General features: G+C 37.4%; 1 protein-coding gene across 11 annotated transcripts in view; it reads right to left on the minus strand.

The window, feature by feature from the left end:
* Window positions 1-639: 639 nt before the first annotated feature.
* The window catches only part of ANKRD46 (ankyrin repeat domain 46), a 41,864-nt gene continuing 20,116 nt past the window's right edge, over window positions 640-22,387 (minus strand). For 6 of the 11 annotated variants that reach the window (XM_055348130.1, XM_055348135.2, XM_063709411.1 and 3 more), the window contains 4 exons: window positions 13,089-13,191; window positions 9,396-9,733; window positions 7,719-7,877; window positions 640-2,641 (listed from right to left, as the gene is read on the minus strand). In XM_055348130.1, the coding sequence (XP_055204105.1) occupies window positions 2,425-2,641; window positions 7,719-7,877; window positions 9,396-9,706 (687 nt within the window). In that variant the 5' untranslated portion in view covers window positions 9,707-9,733; window positions 13,089-13,191 and the 3' untranslated portion in view covers window positions 640-2,424. Of the gene's footprint in view, window positions 2,642-7,718; window positions 7,878-9,395; window positions 9,734-12,234; window positions 12,340-13,088; window positions 13,192-22,387 lie in introns of all 11 variants that reach the window. The other 5 variants (XM_055348134.2, XM_063709413.1, XM_063709414.1 and 2 more) reach the window with 1 other exon arrangement.

The following is a 22,387-nucleotide window of genomic DNA, read 5'->3' on the forward strand; positions in this document are numbered from 1 at the left end:
AGGCAGTCAAGTACGGTTAACTATGGAGGACTTTCTGACAAGCCAGGGTTGGAGTTTGAATATTAAAGCTTCTATCACTGGGAAGATGTGTAAGAAAGGAAAAAAAGTAAGTATATAGGACCACGAGTGGAAAATTTAGTAATGTCCTGCTGAAATGGTATCAGGCGAGGTTCTGGATAAACATGGTTCCATTTCTAGATTCATGAAAGACAGCGGGACAGGAGGAAAGCGCAAGCATAATTGGGGCTGGAGCCTCAATCTGGAATCCCTCTTCCACCAGGTCCTACCTGTTTGACCTTGGACAAGTTACTTAGCCTTCCCTGTGTCCATTTTCTCATCTTATAACCTGGGGACATGTAGTGCTCAAGGGGGCGTAGGGTAAAACTTGCATGCTAAAAACTTGCATAATTGGGAGGGGCTTAATTGTGGTAGTTATGATCATCACCCTTAAATCTACGAGCAATTCACTCAAATTAATTTCACAGTATTTATAAGGCAAAACATATATGAAACTCAATATACCTAATACATTAGGTTTGAAAAAAAGCTGTGTTTTAAAAAGCAGCTAATTGCAATCCATTACAAAATCCCCAAATTAAAACTATAATACACTTAAAAAAAAAAAAAGAGAAATCGTGATTAAGGGATATATAAACACATTTATTGGTGGTATTCCTGAATGATGAATGCAGAGAACAGAATACAAAGAAATCAGCACATAAAAGGAACCATTAATCTTTAAAAATGCTATATACTTACATTTTGACCAATTTTTGCATATTTGTTTAGATTTACAAACAAATGTAAAGCTAATTCCAAAGTTTTCTTCTGAATATACTTCAAATTTGAATTGTAGTGTTCTCCATTCTAAAGCCAGCTGTTTTTTGCTGGATTTATACCAACTACGATTTACTTTGTTTGTATCTAACCTAAAAGCAAGACTCTGCAAGCTGATCCTGAAGCAGCCAGTTACTCAGGAATTTTACAACAGCTATTAAAGAGAGGATAAAGCCACATGAAAGAGCAAGCCTCAATACTAGATACATAGATACAAGAGAAAATACCAAGAAGCAAAAAGAATCACAGAAATACCAATTCTATTCTAAAGCATAATTTCTAATTCTAGCAGCAATTCAATTAGCAATAGCTTAGGTGCCTTTATTCCAAAAAACAAAACCATTAGTTCTTTCACTACAATTTCCTGACTTTACCCAATGAATAATTATCAAGCCTTCATATTCTTTTTTAACCACTCAAGAACATAATTCATACATTACAGAATCATTAACAAAAGAGGCCTTCAAACATACTGCTGAAAGCTGCAATATAGTTTGAGGGCCAGATTTCAATTTACATAATATTACCATTCATAAAGAGTTTATGACACCCAGTACGATACTGTTCAGCACTGTTAACTCAGAAATGCTCCATCCATTCTTGCCATCAGAGAATTACAGATATGGATGGGATTGTTAAAAGTCTAACAGGGCCTCCAAATAGGATTGCACATGAAATAATTATGAACTATGATAAAACTGTGACAACACAGCTAGCTTATAGAACTGAGTTTTTCACTATAATAGCACTACAGAATTATGACAGTTAAATATCAGAATTATTTTTCCCTGCTAACTATTCAGTAGAAAAAGGATTTTCTGACTGTAATTCTGATGAACTGTTATCTTTGATGACTAGGATACTAGGGAAAATTGGAAAGTGAACAAAATGAACTCATTTATTTTTCACAGATATTAACAAGCAAAGCAGTTTACAAAAAGATCAAAAATTATCCTAAAAACAAATAAATATAAGATCAAATCAATTATCTTTGAACAAAATATAGCTCATTTTCAGAAGTTTTGTTTGGTTTGTGACTAGACTTAAAAATACTAAAATAAGCCAAATAGATGCTAACAATACTAATTTGCACACAAGATTTGAAAAAAGTACTTCAAGTTTTATCTCTTATCCCTAGAGAAAGTAAATAAAAAGTGGCTCTTGCAAAAATAAATGAAAACAAAACCACCAACAAAAACTAATCATATAAGATACTGTTTTTCTTTTTGAATACTTCAATTGGTCCTATATTAGGATAAGGTTTTGATAGCAAGGACTTCCTAGCTTCTTCCTTTATCTTCCATTCTCTAGTCACTTCCGTGTTTTTATCAAACAAGGCTACGTGTAGGCTTTCCTACAAAGTCAGGTTGAGTCAGAGGTAGCGTTAGGATGCAATATACTTGATCATAGTATGTAGTTAGTTCAAATGAACACATCGTTATCTAAAAGGATTACAATAATTAAAAATGCAAAAAGAAACATGTACCACCCTCACTGCTTTGCGCTAAGAAAAATTCTGAGAAACTGAGAACAAACATTGGAAGCCAGGAAACAGGCAATTAATTGCCTCATCTTCCATGAGCTCCTTTAATGCACCAGTTCAGGCTGGTTTTCCACGAAGGGTAGCACCCCACTCACATAATAAGCAATGCCAAGAGACAGCAAAGCAATGACGAAGATCAACAACAATACTCTCCAGAAGCCCAGATCCTCCACAAACTCCTGCCACGTGGTTCGGAAGCTGGAAAGGACTCCTTCACCTTGCTGCAGGTTGGGATTGAGGAGTGAATGGCTTTCCATGGCACTGTGGAAGAAGAAAGAGCAAAAAGGGCATTAAAAAAACACAGCAATTCCAAAAACATAAAACCACAGGGCTACTATTTAGAAAAGACCAAATACACACACACACACACACACACACACACACACACACACACACACACACATATATACACACTCTTACATGCTTACGTATCTGAACAATATATCCTAAACTGTAAATTGCTAAATGGTAATGAGTATGTTTCTCTTGGTTTAGAATTTAGTAAACTCAAGTTAAAAATTCTATTTAAAAGGTCCCGGCTGGACGTGGTAGCTCATGCCTGTAATCCTGACACTTTTGGAGGCCAAGGAGGGAGGATCACTTGAGCCCAGGAGTTCGGGACCAGCCTGGGTAACATAGCGAGACCCCATCTCTATTTTTTTTTAAGGTGTCCTGAGCAGAAGTCTTGAAATAGGTTATGAGTTGTTTCCATCAAGATATTAAACCACAACACATTCTTGTTATGTTAAATTTAGAAGATTCAAAGTGCAGACTCATAATTTAAGAATGTGTTAATACGAATAAGCAGACATGCAGGTGATGACACCTGAAGAGGACAGTCATCTACAAGTCAAGCAGAGAGGCCTTAGAAGAAACCAACTTTGTGACACCTTGATCTCAGACTTCTAGGCCCTAGAACTGAGAAAGTAAATGTCTGTTGGGGGGAGGGGGGAAGATGAGTAAATCTAAAAAGTCACTTATACAGTGTGTGTGAATCTTGAAGTTAAAAGGGAATTTTTATTAATTTAGTTCAATAATCTGACCAATGAAGGAATTCCTTCTTTAATTGTAATTCTCTAATAATGGAAGGTTACTCCTCAGCCCGTTGTACATGTGGACTCGTCTAGTCATCAGAAATTCTTTTTTTTTTTGGAGACAGAATCTCACTCTGCCGCCCAGGCTGGAATACAGTGATGCGATCTCAGCTCACTGAAACCTCCACCTCCCCAGCTCAAGCAATCCTCCTGCCTCAGCCCCCCAGGTAGCTGGGACTACAGGTGCATGCCACCACGGCTGGCTAATTTTTGTATTTTTGGTAGAGACAGGGTTTCGCCATGTTGCCCAGGCTGGTCTTGAACTCCTGAGCTTAGGTGATCCACCTGCCTTGACCTCCCAAAGTGCTGGGATTACAGGCATGAGCCACCACAGCTGGCCTAGTCATTAGGAATTCTTAATAGTTTCTTCCTATTGGTGTTAGTTCTATCTTGTACAATAAGACAGAATATGTTCATTTCTCTTCTGCATAAAGGCTAGTCTAGTTGAAAATAAGGTAGTGCAAATACCATAAAAACACTGATTCTGGTTTTCAGAACTTTATCAATGAGAAATACGACTATCACAAAGAGAAACTGCATCTGACTTTGGTACTTGGAAGCACTAAGGGAAGAGCACTCATGGTTATATCACAACATACAGGCCCAATAAGAGGGTATCATTTAGATTAAAGCAACCATAACCATGATCATAGGAATCAACTATCTACTGGTTATCAAAGTTCATTACTATCCTTCCTAACTCCCATAAAACAATATCTTAGAGTCTCACTCATTATGAACTATGAGTAAACATGCAAAACTGACATTTTTTAACCTACAACTTTTACTACTTGATACCATCAAACAAAAGTCCTTCAGCCTTTACCAACATTAGAGGTCTTCTCTGATCATGGGAAACTGACTTCCTAATGGGCCAGTCTGCTTAACACCCAAACTTTTTTTTTTTTTTTTAATAATTAAAACATGTTTATTCTCTGAATAAGAGATGATGTTTTCAGTGGGAAGCTACAACACCACAGTAATTTTGGAACACTTGACAGCAAGTTTAAAAATAAGATTAGAACTTTGAGAAGGCCTAAAACAGTAAAACCACAAATAGATACTAAAGTTCTGCAGAGGCTTAGTTTGACCTATATAAAATTTATTGATTATGAGTTGACATGCCCTTATACATGTTAGGTATAAAATGAAAATTCCATGAGCATTCTCATTGTTCTTCAGAGCTCATGAAGCTCTGCCAATCAGGATATTCTATAAAGACTTTATCCAATGAAATGCTTTCTACTGTCCAGGGAATATCTGATTCTAACATAATGGGGTGTGTGTATAATCTTTTTTTAAAAACGTGATATCTACACTGTCTTTGGGGGGTGTGTTTGCATGTATCTTTTTTAAAAAATGTGATAGCTATACTGTTTTTGTTATCCCATACCTACAAAGTAAAAAGGAATTAAACTTAAGAGTTATATGGAGGAGTGGGGAAATATCTTTCATTAACTTGATTTATAGTCCCTTATAAGGCCTGCAGAAGTTGTGCTGTCTTGGGGGAATCCTAAGAGAAATGGAAAATATTATAGTAAATACATTTAAAACCCTGCTTTATCTTCTGCTCTAGAAAACGCCGTTACACAATTATGCCATAATGCCATGTGCTAGCCAATCTCTTTAAACTTTTTCATCTACTTTTTATTGAGATATAATTCACATCCCATAACATTTACCTTTTGAAACTGTACAATTCAGTGGCTTTTCATATATTCCCCAAATTGTACAACCATCTCTTCTAATTCCAGTACACTTTCAGCACCTCTATAAGAAACTCTGTACCTATTAGCAGTCACTCCTATTGCCCCTTCTCCCAGCTTCTAGTCTACTTTCTCATCTACTTTCTGTCTCTATGGATTTGCTTATTCTGGACATTTCACATAAACAGAATCATGTAATATGTGGCCTTTTGTGCCTGGCTTCTCCAATGTAGCATGTTTTCAAAATTTATCTATGCTGTAGCATGTATCAGTACAATATAATAATATTAGTAATATTCCATTGGATGAACAGATGATGTTTATTCCTTCATCAGCTGATGGATATCTGGGTGGTATCAATGTTTTGGCTATTACGAATAATGCTGCTACGAACATTCATATATAAGTTTTTGTGTGGATATATGTTTCAATTTTCTTTGGTATATTCCTAGAAGTGGCACTGCTGGTCAGATGGTAACTCTACGTGTAGCTTTTTGAAGGACTGCCAGACTTTTCCAAAGAAGCTGCTCTACTTTCCATTCCCATCAGCAGTGTATGAGGGTTCCAATTTCTCCACATCCTCCAGAGCACTTGTTATTATCTATCTTTTTAATTGCAGCTATCCTAGTGGGTGTGAAGTGGCATTTCACTATGGTCCTCATTTACATTTTCCTAATGACATTACCTTTCAACTTTCTGATTTAAGCTTCAACCACTGAATTTCTACCATGACACTGAGGGGTAGGAGTAAGATAGGAAAACTAGGTAATAAAAGTGTTAATAACTCAATTTTTGAAAAACGAGCTTTATACAGTGTTACAATTAATACAAACTCTCATGCTGCAGTGAAATGGCAGGTATGTGAAGGAAGCAGGAGTACTTCCACTGCTCATCCAATGGAATATTATTTTGTACTTATCACTTCTTAGTAAGTAATCACAACTGAGGCAAACTAATGCTAAAAGTATATTTCTAATAAAAAGGTGCCAAAAAACTGGCTATTAACAAAATAAAGATCCTAAAAATATACCAAACAAAAACACATTCTTGGTTGTTTTTCATGGTAAAGAAGCTTAAAGTACTTAATGTTATTTCATAAAAAGATAAAAATAAATTTCAAGTTATCTTAGAGGAAAAAATCTTTAACAAATAATAGTTAACTCAATATTGTTAAAGTGCTTATGCCATTCTGTCAATCCAAAGTACACAGGAGAGAAAAACAAGGGCTTGCAAATACATCTCTGACTTCTTGTTTATCTATTTGTCAGCTTTCAGTGATCACTCAAGAGGAGTATGCACTGTTCCAGAAGTAAAGCTCTTGGATTTCTTTAGGACTGTATTAAAGTGCTTGAAAGTATCTGAACAAAATAGACCTAAGCTTGAGAGTGGAATTAATGGTCCCCAAAGAGCACATCAACTGGCACACGAGAGGAGGAAAGCAAAAATGGGTACAAAGGAATCAAATGAAGGGTAAGCTATGAAAAATAGAGAGGATTTCATTTAGAACTCACAGAAACAATGATCCCAATGGTCTAAGTGGATTATGTGATTCTAAATCCAAGTCCTAGTCCATCAGCTACTAGGTAAACAGCTGATGTGGGCCCTTGCTTATTCTATTTACAACCTACCGAGAATACTGGGAAGAGGCTACGGAAGCTCAGCATCCTTTTTCCTTTACATGTATAATGTGGAAGGCTGAAACTGCACGGTGGTCAACCAGATAATATGCTACTAGAACTAAGTCTGGCCTATTAACTTTACCTGTTGAGCCCAGTGACATCAGGAGAAAAGATGGTGCGCCACCTTTTTGGAGCTCTCTGAACTGCATTCTCCATTGCTTCTAGATGAGAAATGATGAGCTATTCAAGACCCTGTCAGTTACCACATCTTAGCTTCAATTACTTACAGGAATCCAAATTTCATTAGCTCCAACTCATATGAAAGTCACTTTCACTTTCACATTACTGAACTGTGCATGTGTTAAATACTATCTTGCTTTCCCTCTCCTGTTTTCTTGTTTCTCAGCATTCCACTTCCCTACCCTTGAAACTACCTTTCGGTCTTTTCTAAAATTGCCCAAGTTCTTGGCTTTACTTATACTTCTCTTTTTTTTGAAATTCCATTCTTTTTGTGACCTGTACTTAAAATCATCAAGCTCCGGCTTCCTCCCCTCAGATTCATTTGTTACTATTTCTCCTTTGTACTGTCAATACAGCAGGTGGCTAACAGAACATTATGTGCACATGACATGTAGTACTTTCTGTTAATAGCTTCTCAATTGTAATCTGCAGTCATAAGGTCCTATATAAAGTTCAAGTTGCACTTAAAAGCAAATGAATATTAAAGTTCACAAAGTTAACCATAAATCCACATACTTAAAGTGACTTTCCCCTTAAAAAATCGTATTATCTTGCTGGGTGTGGCTGCATGTGCCTATAGTCCCAGCTAGTCAGGAGGCTGAGGCAGGAAGAATGCTTGAGCCCAGGAGTTCAAGGCATGAGTAATACAGTGAGAAAAAAAAAGTTGTATCTCCAGTACCTTTCACTCTCAGCTGTTTGCATGGTCTCCAGTTTCGAGTGGGTTCCTCTGTTAAATCCTTTCACCTCCTGTTCTTCCAAAGATTCCAGCAATCGGATGACATCTTTATTTACTCCTCTGCGCTTTGCCAGAACTAAAGGGGTAGCACCTTGATGATTGCTAAAAAAAAAAAAAAAGTTTATAAAAATAAAGAAGCCATCATAGCAGTTATACTACATTGTCAGTTCCATTTTTAGTACCCACTTATATAGATCTCAGTGAAGAAAGAATGGGCCCAATTAGGGCCTACCCTAGGGCCGTGGGGAACTAAAGGAGTATTTGGCTCACTGCAACTCTTCCACCATGAGCCTTGACCATCAGGCTGCAATCAGACCTTGACTGATGGGATTTCTGCACAGTTCATCACAGAGGCCGTTATCCTGTTAACCAAACACGTGCCCCACCTCCAGCCCCCATCCTCACACCGAATGTCTCCTCAACAGCAGATTATGGTAAAAGTAATAGCCGCGTGCCTCTATTTTTTTTCTGAATTGTACTATAGAAAGTGTTTATGATGAACAAATCACCAGGGGGAAAAAAAGGATGGGTCCAATTTAACTCAAAAGTAAAACCCAGAGCTGAGCCAAACATCCAGTGTAGCTGAATTTTGAATTAACCCTTGTTTTTCTTTCTTTTTTTTTTTTTTACTTCCAGGGAAAAGAAAAAAGAGAACATATAGTCAAAAAAGTGGATAAATCTAGTTCTAGACTCATTCTTATTTGATATTTACATTTTATGAGACAAGTACTTTTTTTAAAAAAGTCTAAGAAAAAAATGTCAAATAAGCTGCTTCAGTTCACGCAGCTATTTAGCGCTAATAATAGGTTAGAACCCCAATCACATTAAATCCTGCAGTCAATTCCTACCCCATTTTGTCCTGCAGAAACAAAAGCATTTACTGTCTTATTCAGATTTAGGGGCATTATGGCATCAATAAATTAGGGCAGTGTGTAACTGCAATTTAAAGGTCAAGCTCAGTTTTACAGGTGACTTGACATCGTTCCCACTCAAAAAGCAGAGTATCACTAAAACAAACAAAAAGCCCCATGACTTCCTCAAATTGTTCAGTCTAAAAAGGATCCTGGACTCCCGGGAGATTATGAAGCTCACATGGTGCGTTACATGACAGAAGGCACACAAGCGTTAGAGTCAGCGGAACTAGGTTCAAATTCCAGCTCTGTCCCTTATAAGCTGTGACCTTTTCAAATCCTCTATAAACTGCGTGAACTTTGTCCAATCCTTTTTTGTCTTCACTATCTAATCTGTAAAATGAAAACACCTATCGTGAGAGCTCTTCATTCTGAGGACTAAATGAGCTAACAAGTAAACACAGTCTAGCTCATAGATTTTCAACAAATGTTCTTTTCTTCTTCTTCCCTTGTTGTAACACTACATAATTAATTAGTAGCAGAAACTACCTACTATTTTCATAGAAAAAAATATGCTGCTTTAGCAAAAATCTAGAAGTCAGCCCCTCATTCCCTCACTTGCCTAACAGGATTACACCGTCTTCAATGCTTTCTGAACTTATTTCAACTGATTAATGAGGAAACAAAAGCAACAGACCCAAGATAAGACTATCAGTTGAGAGACTAATGGGAAGAAATGACTAGACTTCTAAAACCACAGAGAACTTACCAAATATCAATTTTGAGTCCATTGGAAACCAAAAATTGGATCGTATCCACATGGCCACAGAGGTGAAGAGCTGTGTTTCCTTGATAATCTGTCGCCAGAAGATCGGCACCGAATTTATGCAGTAACTGGCAGATGTCTACATTCCCTCGAGCTGCTGCAAGGTGAAGGCCTGTTCTGCCCCTGCTGTCACGAATATTTGGGTCAAAGCCACTTTCCAAAAGCCGTTTGGAATAATTAAAGTCCCCATCAATACAGGCTTGTAGCAAGGGCACGTTAGTCTGAGAAGAATCATTTACAAAAACATACGACATTGTTCTGATGTGGTGGATGGAACACGCCTGTAATGAAATAGGTGAGTGAGATTCCATGAAGACAAATAAAATCAAGACAAAGGAGTCATTTAGAAAAGCAATATTTCTCATCCTTTTCGGCCTCCTGCCTCTAATAAATAAATTACTTTACCAAACAGAAACAACAACAAAGTTATCAATTATATTTTATTTTCCATTAAAACATTTTATTTTCTTCACATCTGCTGGATTAAAATTCCAGTTCAATTACTGTAAAGCTCTATTTTGCTTTTCACCATGTAAAAAGATTAAGAGATATTTTTAAAGTTAAGCAAGATATAATAGCTTAGATTTAAGTATTACATTGTCAGAACACATAGATAACATGGTGTTTAAACATCAAAGAACTACCCATATATAAATGCTACGGCTGGTAGACATTCTTGTTTAATACAAACTAATTCTCTTTGATATATTTGCTTCTTCTTGTCTTTGAGATATTCTACATGGTAACTAAAACTACTTGCATGAAAAGAACTTATATTCAACAAAGACCTGTAGAGTGTTATGTTTATAGCACAATTTTTTTTTTTTGAGATGGTGTCTCGCTCTATTGCCCAGGCTGGAGTGCAGTGGCGCGGTCTTGGCTCACTGCAACCTCCATCTCCCGAGTTCAAGCGATTCTCCTGCCTCAGCCTCCCAAGTAGCTGGAATTACAGGCGTTTGCCACCATGCTCAGCTAATTTTTTGTATTTTTAGTAGAGACGGGGTTTCACCATGTTGGCCAGGCTGGTCTTGAACTCCTGACCTCATGATCCTCCTGCCTTGGCCTTGCAAAAAGTGCTGGGACTACAGGCGTGAGCCACCGCGCCTGGCCTATAGCACAAATTTTAAGAGAAAGGCTAAGGAAAGTAACAAACTGAATTTAAAAATCAGAGCATGAAATCAATGCAGATTATGCTTTTTACACTATTGATCTTATTCTGCTGTGCTCTGTGGTTATCTCAATATGTGACTGTGCCAAATTCCCACCGTCCAAAGACTGAGAGATGAGGGAAAAAAAAAAGTAGGGCTGTCTGGGAATACCAAGTCAGGACAAAGCAGCAATCCCAACTAGGTCTGATGTGAATTTCATCTCTTGGACTCATCCAGCTCACCAGTTTGCCCACATCTCTTTCACAGATGTTTCCTGGCCCCACTGGCGCACCTGAACTCAGGTGAGAGTTCAGCATCTGCCTTGTGCACCTGAACTCTCAGGACATTCTGCTCTACCAAACTGCATACAACTAGGTCTCTCTCTCTTCCCCTAGGTTCATTTAAGAAAGAGTTAAAGCCTGTCAAAAGAAACTTCGCTAGGAAATTGACGAGAAAACAAACAAGAAAACAGAAAGGCAGAGACCAATGCTTTTCTAGAGATGGCTTTTTTATTCTTAGGTTACAAAAGCTTAGTCACATATGGACTTGGCTTATACAGCTGATCAGGTAAAGTCTCTTTCTGAAACACTGATAGAACTGGACGCTAGACCCATCTATTCTTGTGCCTAACCTCAAGGGGATTCAGGGAAGCCTGGTTGCTGAGTTTGGTGAGATTGCTGCCCCTATTCCTTTCAACTTGGCTTCTCAGCAGAGCCATTGTCCCAAAATCTGGGGCTGCCTTACAGAAGGGCTCTGCTGATACCATGGGCTCTCTGTGGAAAGAGTGGGCATTAACATACACTGAGACTTGTTCTGAGCCAGGTACCAACTAGGAGCTTTTAATGAATTTAATTTAATCTTCCTAACAACTCCACAGTAAGGCTTTTTTATACCTGAATTTCAGTGAGGAGCCACTGAAGGATTTTTTTTGTTTTAAATTGAGACAGGTTCTTGCTCTGTCACCCAGGCTGGAGTGTGGTGGTACAATCATGGCTCACTGCAGCCTCAAACTCCTGGGTTCAAGCAATCCTCCCACATCAGCCTCCTAAATAGCTGTGACTACTATTTCAATGAGTCCAGGCCATTGAAGAATTTTAAGTCAAAGAAATGGCACGGTCTTACTAGTCTTTCAGAAAGATGACTTGGATGGCAATATGGAGGCACTGGATTGTAGAGACAAAGACTGGAGGCAGGAAGATCAATCATTAGGTCATTGCAGCTATCTAGGCAAGAAATGAAAACCTGACCTAAGGCAGTGGCAGGCAGAAGGGGACACACTGGAGAGGAACAGAGAAGACAGAATTAGCACAACTTAATGACTCACTGGATATGAAATGAAGGGTGAAAAGGGGCTGTTAAGAATAATTTCAAATAAGAAAAAAAGTTTATGATTAAAAACTACAGAGACTAAAATAAAAATAAACTTCAGATTATGATACATATGATGACTTTTTAAAAATCTGGCTGGACACAGTGGCTCACACCTGTAATCCCAGTACTTTGGAAGGCCAAAATGGGAGGATAGCTTGAAGCCCAGGAGTTCGAAACTAGCCTGGGCAACATAGCGAGAGACCCTGTCTCTATAAAATATTTTAAAATTAGCCAGGCATGGTGGTGCGCGCCTTTCGTCCCACCTGTTCGGGACGCTGAGGTGAGAGGATCACTTGAGCCCGAGAGGTCGAGGTTGCGATGAGCTGTGATTGAGCCACAGCACTCCAGCCTGGGCATCAAAGTGAGGCCTGTCTCAAAAAAAACAAACCAAACCAAACCAAACCAAACCAAACCAACAAACAGAAAAACTCAATGAGAAGAATTTACTCAATAAAATAGTCAAGAATTCTTTTGCGAGGGTAATCTAAATATTTTCCCTTACAGCAAGGGTGTCCAACATTTTGGCTTCCCTGGGGTCACAGTGGAAGAAGAATTGTCTTGGGCTACACATAAAATACATAATGATAGCTGATAAGCTTTAAAAAATTGCAAAAAAAATCTCAGAATGTTTTTTAAAAGTTTATGAATTTGTGTTGGGCTACATTCAAAGCTGTTCTGGGCTGCAGGTTGGACAAGCTTGCACAGTATTGAATCATAAAAATGGAAAAGCTATCACAAACCTTTTTAAAAATGAAATGCCACATATCAAGTGCTTTTCAAAAAGTAATGTGTTTTGGTTAAATTTTTAAAAATAGATAATTTAAAAAATCTAGTTGGTGTTTTTGATTCAAACACAGTAAGAATTCTTGTGGTTTGCAGACTAGGATACTTCTGAATGTTGGCTCAGCAAGAAATACAAGTCTCTATTTTTCAGGTGAGAACAAGTGTGTATTTTGTCAGTTTCTCTGTGTCCCTGAGCAACTACTAAACTTAATCCCACATTTAATAAGCCCAATGATAGTTATTTCTCATCTTGATCACAGAACTGAATCTGTCCTAAAGCAGTTCACTGAAGGTTTCACATCTTGTGAGGAAGTCCACAGTAGTAAATACTCACGTAAGCCTTAAGATTAGATCTTTTCGTTCAGTGGTCACTCAGCAGTTTCTCTGAATTCTCAAGAAAGTTCAACAAAAATATTCTGTAATGTGCTGGCAAGGATCTACAGTAAATAGAAAATTAAGTTATAATAGAAGTGTGGTGAGAAAAAGAACACACTGTTCTATTAAATACAGACAGGTTACTGAGCCTGAAGAAATTCTCTAGAAAATCTGTAGGTGAGGCATCAACTTGTGAGGCCAGAAAAATACCTGACGAGTAACAAAGTAGTGAAAAGGAAGCAAAGAAGGGCTTAATAGAAGCTACTCTGTGGCCCACAAACAAGAAAGCAAGACAGAAAGATAAAAGAATAAGAATCAAATTATGTGCCATCAGTAAAGAACAAATTGGGCTCCGAAAATTCACTCTGTCATTACTTGGAATTCAGAATGCATATTTTTCACATTATAAATGGAGGCTAGATCCCAGATTAGTCCACAAAAGCATTTTTATAAATAAAATACTATTCATAGTGGGAAAAAATAAGTTTAAAAAGCCAATACTTATATTTAAACCAAACAGGATACATTTAAGAAAAAGTATTTCTAATCTACCTTGAATGCTGGTACTTAAATCTCTTTAAATCTGTTCCCTTCCTTGTCTTTTCAGTGTGAAATAAAACCTGGCCAAGTCTATCTGTAGTCTTCTTTACATAGCCTGACGCTGCTCCCCCCGCCCAGGCTGCACTTCTCTGCACTGAGAGAGACTACGAGGGCACCCTGTCTGCCCACTCAGCTCTTCTCTGGAGGGACCGTGGAAGCAGGGTCATGGGCAGGCAGTAAGGACCACAAAAATAGCAATATTAGTTCATGAAACAAACATTCACTGTGTGCCTGAAATGTGCCAGATACCATGCTATCAAGTCCAAATCCCAAATTCCTGGTCAGGGTGAAATACAGGTTAACTTTTTACCGATCATCCTTGTTCATTGTTATCAAATCCCTGTGAACAAATTTATATAGGGAAATAATTAATGGTATTTTACAAAGCTCCATTTACAATATGTAAGTCAGGTTGTATCATAAAGGCTATCAGTGCTAGGCTGGAACTGATGACAATAGCTGACAAACTGTACCTGAGGACCAGTCCCACATGAGGGTCAGTAAATATCACGAAGACATGATAACACACAAAACATCTACGCTCCTCGTTTCCTACTTCTTTTGTGATACCACAGTATCAATTTAGACGAACTTCATATCACGGAGCCACTTACCTTGATTTCCTTAAACAAATATTATGTATTCACCCAAAGCCTAATATTTTTCCTCTCTTGTCCTGACCTCTAGAGCTGAGTCTTTAACGACTAGAGCCTGTCTCTAATGTATGATTTGGCTTTAATTTTCAATGTTAATTAAAATGGTGCAAGTGGGTTATTCTGGATGTGGTAGAGCTCACATTATGGAAAAAGAAAAAATTTTGTTTTTCATCTAGAGATGGAATTATAGTTCATATGGTCATGCCCCCAAATAATCCTAATGTTCTCTTAAATCCACAAGAAAGACAATGCTTCTGCAATTTTTTCTTTTTTTATTTTTGAGACAGAGTCTCACTCTGTCGCTGGTGCCGGAGTGCAGTGGTGCAATCTCGACTCACCTGCAGAGGCCTCCGCGTTCAAGCAATTATCCTGCCTCAGCCTCCCCAGTAGCTGGGACTACAGCCATGTGCCACCATGCCTGGGTAATTTTTGTATTTTTAGTAGAGATGAGGTTTCACCATGTTGGCTAGGCAGGTCTTGAACTCCTGACCTTAGGTGATCCACCCACCTTGGCCTCCCAAAGTGCTGGGATTACAGGCGTGAGCCACCGCAACCAGCCTGCCATTTTCTTTGGATATTACAATGCCCCATAAGAAAATACACTTGAACAAATTACAGATTTGTATGATTTCATAATAATATTATACAAATTCATTAGACTAAATTACTAGAAACCTGCCAAGAAAACTTCCAAGACCTCAATTAGACCTTACTCACTAGACTCTGTTAATAGCTTCCCTAAGAAGTCATAAAGTGAATACAAATCAGAGCACATATTTAACGATTCTCCAATGGGTGAAGAGGACTAAAGACTTTTTTAAATTAAACTTTTTGAGATAATTATAAATTCATATGCAGTTGTAAGAAATAACACAGAGTGATCCTATGCACCCTTTATCCAGTTTCCCCCAATGGTAACATCTTGCCAAACTATAGCACAACATCACAACCAGGATACTGACATTGATATAGTCAAGATACAGAACATTTCCATCACCATGAAAAATCTCTCATATGTTGCCCTTTTTAGCTATTCCTGCTTCCCTCCCATGCCAGTCTCTCCTTAACACCTAGAAAACACTACCTAGTCTTCCATTTCTTTAATTCTGTCATTTCAAGAATGTTGTATAAATGGAGCCATACAGCACATACAGGAACCTTTTGGGATTGGTCTTTTCACTCAGTATAATTCTCTGGAGATTCATCCAGGGTAGCTGTGTGTATCCATAGTTTGTCCCTTTTTTATCCATAGTAGTATTCCGTGGCATGGGTGTACCACAATATAACAGTTCATCTACTGAAGGACATCTGGTGTCTCCAGTTTTTGGCCATTGTTAAAGCTTCTACAAACATTTGTTTGTATGTGACTGTAAATCTTCATTTCTCTGGGATAAATGGTCAGGAGAGCAACTAGTGAGTCGCATGAAGACCTGAAGATTGTGACTAAAAGACTGTTGAGCATGAAGGTGTCTATTTCCCCCATTCAAGAAGAATATAAGGTCATCTTTGGAGTCATGTGTCTCGGTGTCAGGTTATTTATGGAAGAACCTGCAGGACCAAGCATTTGCAAGGGCACAGGTGGATGTACTGGCATTTACCAAAGGGAGTGTTTAATAAGAAACATTCTTCAAACAGAATTACAGGCACTAATAAAAGTGTGAATAATGAACCAGTAATCTTTCAAGATTCACTGAGGACTGAGTCTGTGCCCCTGTGAATGGATGTGAAACCTAAGTAAACATAATGAAGCCTGCTTGGAGAGGTGGGAAAAGTAGCGGGGAGAGATATGTGATAGTCTGACTCTCCTGAAAGGCACTACTCTTAGGAGTGTACCACAGAGAGACAATTTTCTTGTCAGATGCTGTTAAAAGAACTTGATTACTCCACCCAGAATGTATATGGAGCTGGACTGCCTGGGTTTGAACCCCAGCTCAGCTACTCACTAGCTGTATGACTTAGCACTCAAAAATAAGCTATTATCCTTTTCAGGCTAGACACAGTTCTCGGGAGACAGTCCTCAGCCATACGGAAGAAAGCTTGCATACAGCACTGTTCCCCTGGTAACAGAGCAGCTTCTGACAATGGGGTGACATCTAGTGGGCAGTAAAGACCTCCAGGAAAGAAGAATAAAAGAACTGCTTCCTGGCAGAGGAAAAACCACATAGTCTAGTGCAAGAACAGTCAATATGGGAATAACCACGCCCCAGAAAGCACGCTGGTTGCTGACCAGGGCCCTGGTTCCCAAGGAACAGTGTCCATGAGGAACAGTGTCCACTGACTGGTTCAGAGGCAGACTAGCTGGCATTGTTAAAAGCAGAACTTTGGGGGTCAGGTTTTTGAGGGCTGGTGTAGCCTGACACTTAAAACTCCTCACTCTGTGCTCTGTGGCACTGCCTGAGAGACTTGAAGATGGAGTCATTTCTCCTTTCACATGACGCAGTCACTTAGATCGCGGCAACAAGAGCTTCTTATGTCAACCAGCGCGCTTGTCTCAACCCAAACAACAATAAAAAGGTTTTGATGGAAGCTTGTGATTCACTGACTTGATGAAAAGTCATGCCTAATTTTCTTTTATATCTCAAATTTTGGATCCACAATCTTAGGTCAATCTGTAAAACTTTAAGATATAATAGTATTCTTAATGGTTAAGGACTAATGGAGAGAATATATATACTTATAACTAAAAATTGTTCTATATCCAATATCAACAAGAATACATAATAGATGGATTTTTCATTTTGAAAGGCCATTTGGAAAGGGAAGACTAAGTACCACATTCTTGCTTCAAATGGACTGACTACATTATGCCTACACAAGCAATTTTGGTCAGAGATCAAAGCACCAGACATTTCAACAAAATGCAAGGAAAAAACGACATAGCTGGAAAGATATTCTGTCAGATCTTATTGCCTTTACCATTTTCTAATGTCAAAGAAAAGTACTAAAACTGTAAAAATGAATGATACACAGTAAATGAAACCCCCAAATCTAGATTCTATCACTTGGTTATTCTTATCCTTTTAAGAGGATACAGCTGTTTCAAAATATAATCTCAGAGAACTATAAAACAAAAATTTCCAATGAAGTCATTAAATCCTAACTGCTAGTACTTTAAAATTACTGTTCTTAAAACATGAGCTCTGCAAAAACCCAAAGATACTGGGCAAGGAAAAATGTCATGTTGAAAAGAAATTTAGCTGTGAGCAAGTAAGAATTTTAACAATTTAAAATCCTTTCCAAAACATTAACAATATATTTCTTCAGTCTGCTTATCTTCAGCAGCTATTTAAACAGCAACTCTTTCTCTAATACAGTGATCTTAATTCCCAAGGCCCACAGACATTGAGTCTAGGGCCATACTGCTTTAAGTGGCAGAGTGGGGCTTCATATTTAGCTTATATATTTCCAATATGCCCTGCAGCCGCTGTAAGTTGTCAAGATAACCAGGAGAAAACAGTTCATGTAAAACTTTGTTGCTTGTTCACAACTGTCCTAAAATTCCTGCCAGAATATGTTTCTAGAAGCCAAGAAATGGGTCTGATTTGTCTATATATACTGGCTGACTGCAATGCCTGGCACATTAAGTTTCTTGAAGTCTAGACATAGGGAAATCCAATAATTCTTTCCTGAATGTACACTCGATTAAGTTCATTGTCACAAGATTTTAAAGTAATATTTTTTCTTATGACTAGTTCTGCAGTGCATTGTAAAAATTTTTAGGAAATAAATATGAAAAAAAAAGAAACTAAAAGCTGCACACAATCAACTATGAATCAAATTAATGATTCAACCAACCATGAATCAAAAATATTTGGGGAAAAAATTGCATCTATACTGAACACGTATGTACAGACTTTCTTTCTTGTCATTATTCCCTAAACAACACAGTGTAACAACTACTTCCGTAGCATTTACATTGTATTAGGTATTATAAGTAACCTAGAGATTATTTAAAGTATATGGAAAGATGTGCATAGGTTATATGCAAATACCATATCATTCTGTACCAAGGACTTGAGCATCTGTCAATTTTGTTATCTGCATGAGGTCCTGAAACCCATCCCTCTTCAAACAGGGGTTTGAAGAGGATACTAAGGGAAGAGAAACCCATCCCTCTTCAAACAGAATTACAGGCACTAATAAAAGTGTGAATAATGAACCAGTAATCTTTCAAGATTCACTGAGGACTGAGTCTGTGCCCCTGTGAATGGATGTGAAACCTAAGTAAACATAATGAAGCCTGCTTGGAGAGGTGGGAAAAGTAGCGGGGAGAGATATGTGATAGTCTGACTCCCCTGAAAGGCACACTACTCTTAGGAGTGTACCACAGAGAGACAATTTTCTCGTCAGATGCTGTTAAAAGAAATTGGATACTAAGGGATGACTGTATTCTATGTATGTACCATAATTTTACTGAATTCCTTAGCACATTAAAAAAGAATTTGTCCTGTATTTTTCCTATCACATAGATTCAATGACGTTTTTGGCTAATCAAAATGTAAACAGAATTTTGTGATGCAGATGAAAGCTGTCTAATGTATGGCTGTGGAACCAGTCTCTGACCGGTGAATAGTTTTACTGTGACGTCAATCTTGATGCAATGCTTTCTTTGCTCACTGCAAAACTTCTAAGATTCTGGTTTATGGTTCATCCTAAACTAGGATGGACTTAAGTTCCTTATTTCTCTATTTTTTGGAAAATTGTATTAGAAGGGCCTAGGAAGTAATTTCTCACTGATCATATGGCTAGGGCCCAATTTTTAACCTTTTAGTGATCTGTCCTAAATAAAGATAAAATATGTGAATATTTATTTGGATTCTTTAAAAAAGGAAAAGAGTTGCTCTCTTTCTGTGGGAAGTAAATAAAAGGAGGAACTAAGAACACTATCCTTTTAGGATATCCCAGTACTATGAAGAACATTGGAAAGAAGGAGTTTATAAGCAGAATCTTCTGAATTTTATTTCCAAGGCTCAATAATAACAGAAGTTCAAATTTTTTAGCAAATTTTTGGAGCAATTTTTAGGCAGATGTGGATCTACCACAGACATACATTTTTATTTTATATCCAACTTTGTAGAAAACACACATTTTGTGGTATTTCCAACATTTCAGTCTAATGTGGCTGTGTCTAAAATTCTTAACTTTTTGATGTCTTCAATACAAAGCTATTAGTAACTTCATAATTAAAACTATTAATGCATAAAAGTGAGGTTAATTTGAAGTATGTGAATTATAGAATAATACTTAAAGACAGGCCACTAGCCAGGTGCAGTGGCTCATACCTATAATCCCAGCACTTTGGGAGGCCAAGGTGGGAGGATTGCTTGAGCCCCGGAGTTCGAGACTAGCCTGGGCAACAATGCAAGACCCTGTCTATACAAAAAACAAAAAAGGCCAGTTCATTGTGTTAAGTTCATATAATTAAAACTCTGTTAATCAGATATTACTTAGTAGATGTTCTTCTGGAATTAAGCTTAATGAAAAGAGAAAAAAGAATTTCTTGTTTGTTATGTCTGGTATTACTATGCAAATAATTGCTTGGCAACATTTGAGATACACAGTATTCTACATTTATTAAGTTATACTGCAGGCACAGTTCTAAGTGTTTTTCCTATAATAACTCATTTAATCCTCATAGAAACCCTACAAGGTACATGCATACTATCACTATACTCATTTCATGAGTAAAAAAAAAAAAGGTCACTAAGTTTGTTTCATAAGATTTTTTGTTTAATGAATTAGCTTAGCAAATGTCTTCATCAAACATAAGGGAGAACATTAGTCTAGCATACACATTCCATATAACTCTTTACAATCATTTCATTCAAAGTGAACTTCTTAAACTGTAGAAACAATACCTGGAAATGTCTTTTACTTCACAGAAAATATTCTAGCACACATAAGCCAAATTAACTGTTTTTAATCATCTCATAAAAATAAGTTTTTAAAGTATGGGAAAATAACAATAAAATATTTTTGGAAAAGTCTTCTACTTCACAGGTGACTAAATTCTTAGACTCATCATTCTCAAGTACTTCCTACTGATTGGGATAACACGAAAACACCTAAATTTTTCTTTCTCCATCAGGAAATCAAAAAACACCAACAACGATTTCTGATATATTTCTGGCAATATTTATATTGCTTAACTATTATTTGTTTGCATTATTAAAGTTCAGTTACAATTCAACTTTTAGAAAAGGTATTGGCTTAAGACAAATCAAAATTAATTGTTCACAAAAGGAATGCTGGTTATTTTGGATATTCTATTTCACATTCTAATATCTTAGTATTTTCCAAAATCTTTACTATGTAATTTTACCATGTTTAAAATTCTTAGCAAGGGACTTCCTCCTCAGGAGGTTTCCAGTTTATAGTCTATCATTACATAATAAAGTTACTTGATTCTTTAAAACTGTTTTTTCTAGTTGCAACAGCACTTTATTTATATGGCCTAAGGGTGCCACCTTGTGGCCTGCGTAGGCTTCAAGTTCAACTTGAGCATCTAGTATGGCATAAGGTGAGAAGTCTGTACCTCCGAAGTTTCTCTGTTCCATTTCAAGTTATTTACCATAATTCTCACTAACTGTGAATTTGTGAAAATCCAAAATTGGGATGAAGTTCAATTTTCCTTTTAAAAAAACTTTTCAAGAAAATTAATAGCAAAAATATGATTCCAGGCTTATTCAGAAATCTAAACCTCATTAAACCCACCTTAGCAGACTTTATATAAAGTGCTACTTAAATGGCATTCTAACTTATTCATTTATTGTGTTGTTTCAAAATATAAGAATTGTGAGTTTTGCAAAATATTCCTTATTTTCTAAATAGTCTACAAAATTTAAACCAGACTTCACCCTAAGTAAGTTTGAAGGTATGAGATTGTATCCTTAGAAGAAGCTTAACTGTAGTAGTCACGTGTCGCTTAATGATGGGGTATGTTCTGAGAACTGCATTGTCTGGTGCTTTCACTGTTATGTGAACAACACAGAGTGTCCTCAGGTGCCTACACAAGTCTAGAGGATATAGCCTACTACATGCCCATGCTATACATGACTATTTCCATAAAATTCTTAGAGCTGGAAGGCCATCCAACATCATTTAACTCAATCTCATTATTTTACAAATAAGGACACTGAGACCAGAAAGGCTGTAACTTTGTTACTTTACATGCTACCGCTCATCCCCACAGGTTCTAGTCCTATTCATGATTCACTGTCGAAATACAAAATGCAGTCATACACTGCATAATGGCATTTTGGTCAACGATGGACTGCATATATGAAGGTGGTCCCATAAGATTAGAATATTCTTACTGTAACTTTTCTATGTTTAGATACACAAATATTTGCCACAGTGTTAAAACTGCCTACAGTATTCAGCACAGTAACATGCTGTATAGGGTTGTAGCCTAGGAACAACAGGCCATACCATATGGCCTGGGTGTGCAGTAGGCTCTTCTATCTAGGTTTGGGTAGTAAGTACACTTTGTACACAAACAATGAAATAATCTAATGGTGCATTTCTCAGAATGCGTGTGCTTGTCATTAAGCAATGCATGACTATACATCATCTTCAACATAATAGTTTACTTTTCACGATTCTATTGTAATTTGTCCCTTTCCATGCTCTAGATTATGTGCTAGATGGGTGCAAGCATCTTCACACAAAACATACATAATGACAGTGGGTGGACAAGGGCCCTCCTCCCTACACTATAAAACCCTGGAGGATCTAGTGGACTTCTTTAAGGTGGGGTCTGCTGTGTGTGAAGCTATGCAAATCACTAGTCTACATTTACCATTTGTACATTTACGGCCTAGGTAAAACCTTAAAATTCAGAATTCTTTACATATCCTTATTACACACACATCCTACCTCACTCACTCCGACCTCCAGGGGCCCTCGTAAATAAGGATATACAACATAAGACAACCGGACAGCGGACTAAGGAGATGCCTTAGTCAAACTGTATTTTTAAAATGGCATGTTTGTAGAACAG

The sequence above is a fragment of the Gorilla gorilla genome, chromosome 7 (assembly GCF_029281585.2).
Source record: "Gorilla gorilla gorilla isolate KB3781 chromosome 7, NHGRI_mGorGor1-v2.1_pri, whole genome shotgun sequence".
Classification (NCBI taxonomy): Eukaryota; Metazoa; Chordata; class Mammalia; order Primates; family Hominidae; genus Gorilla; species Gorilla gorilla.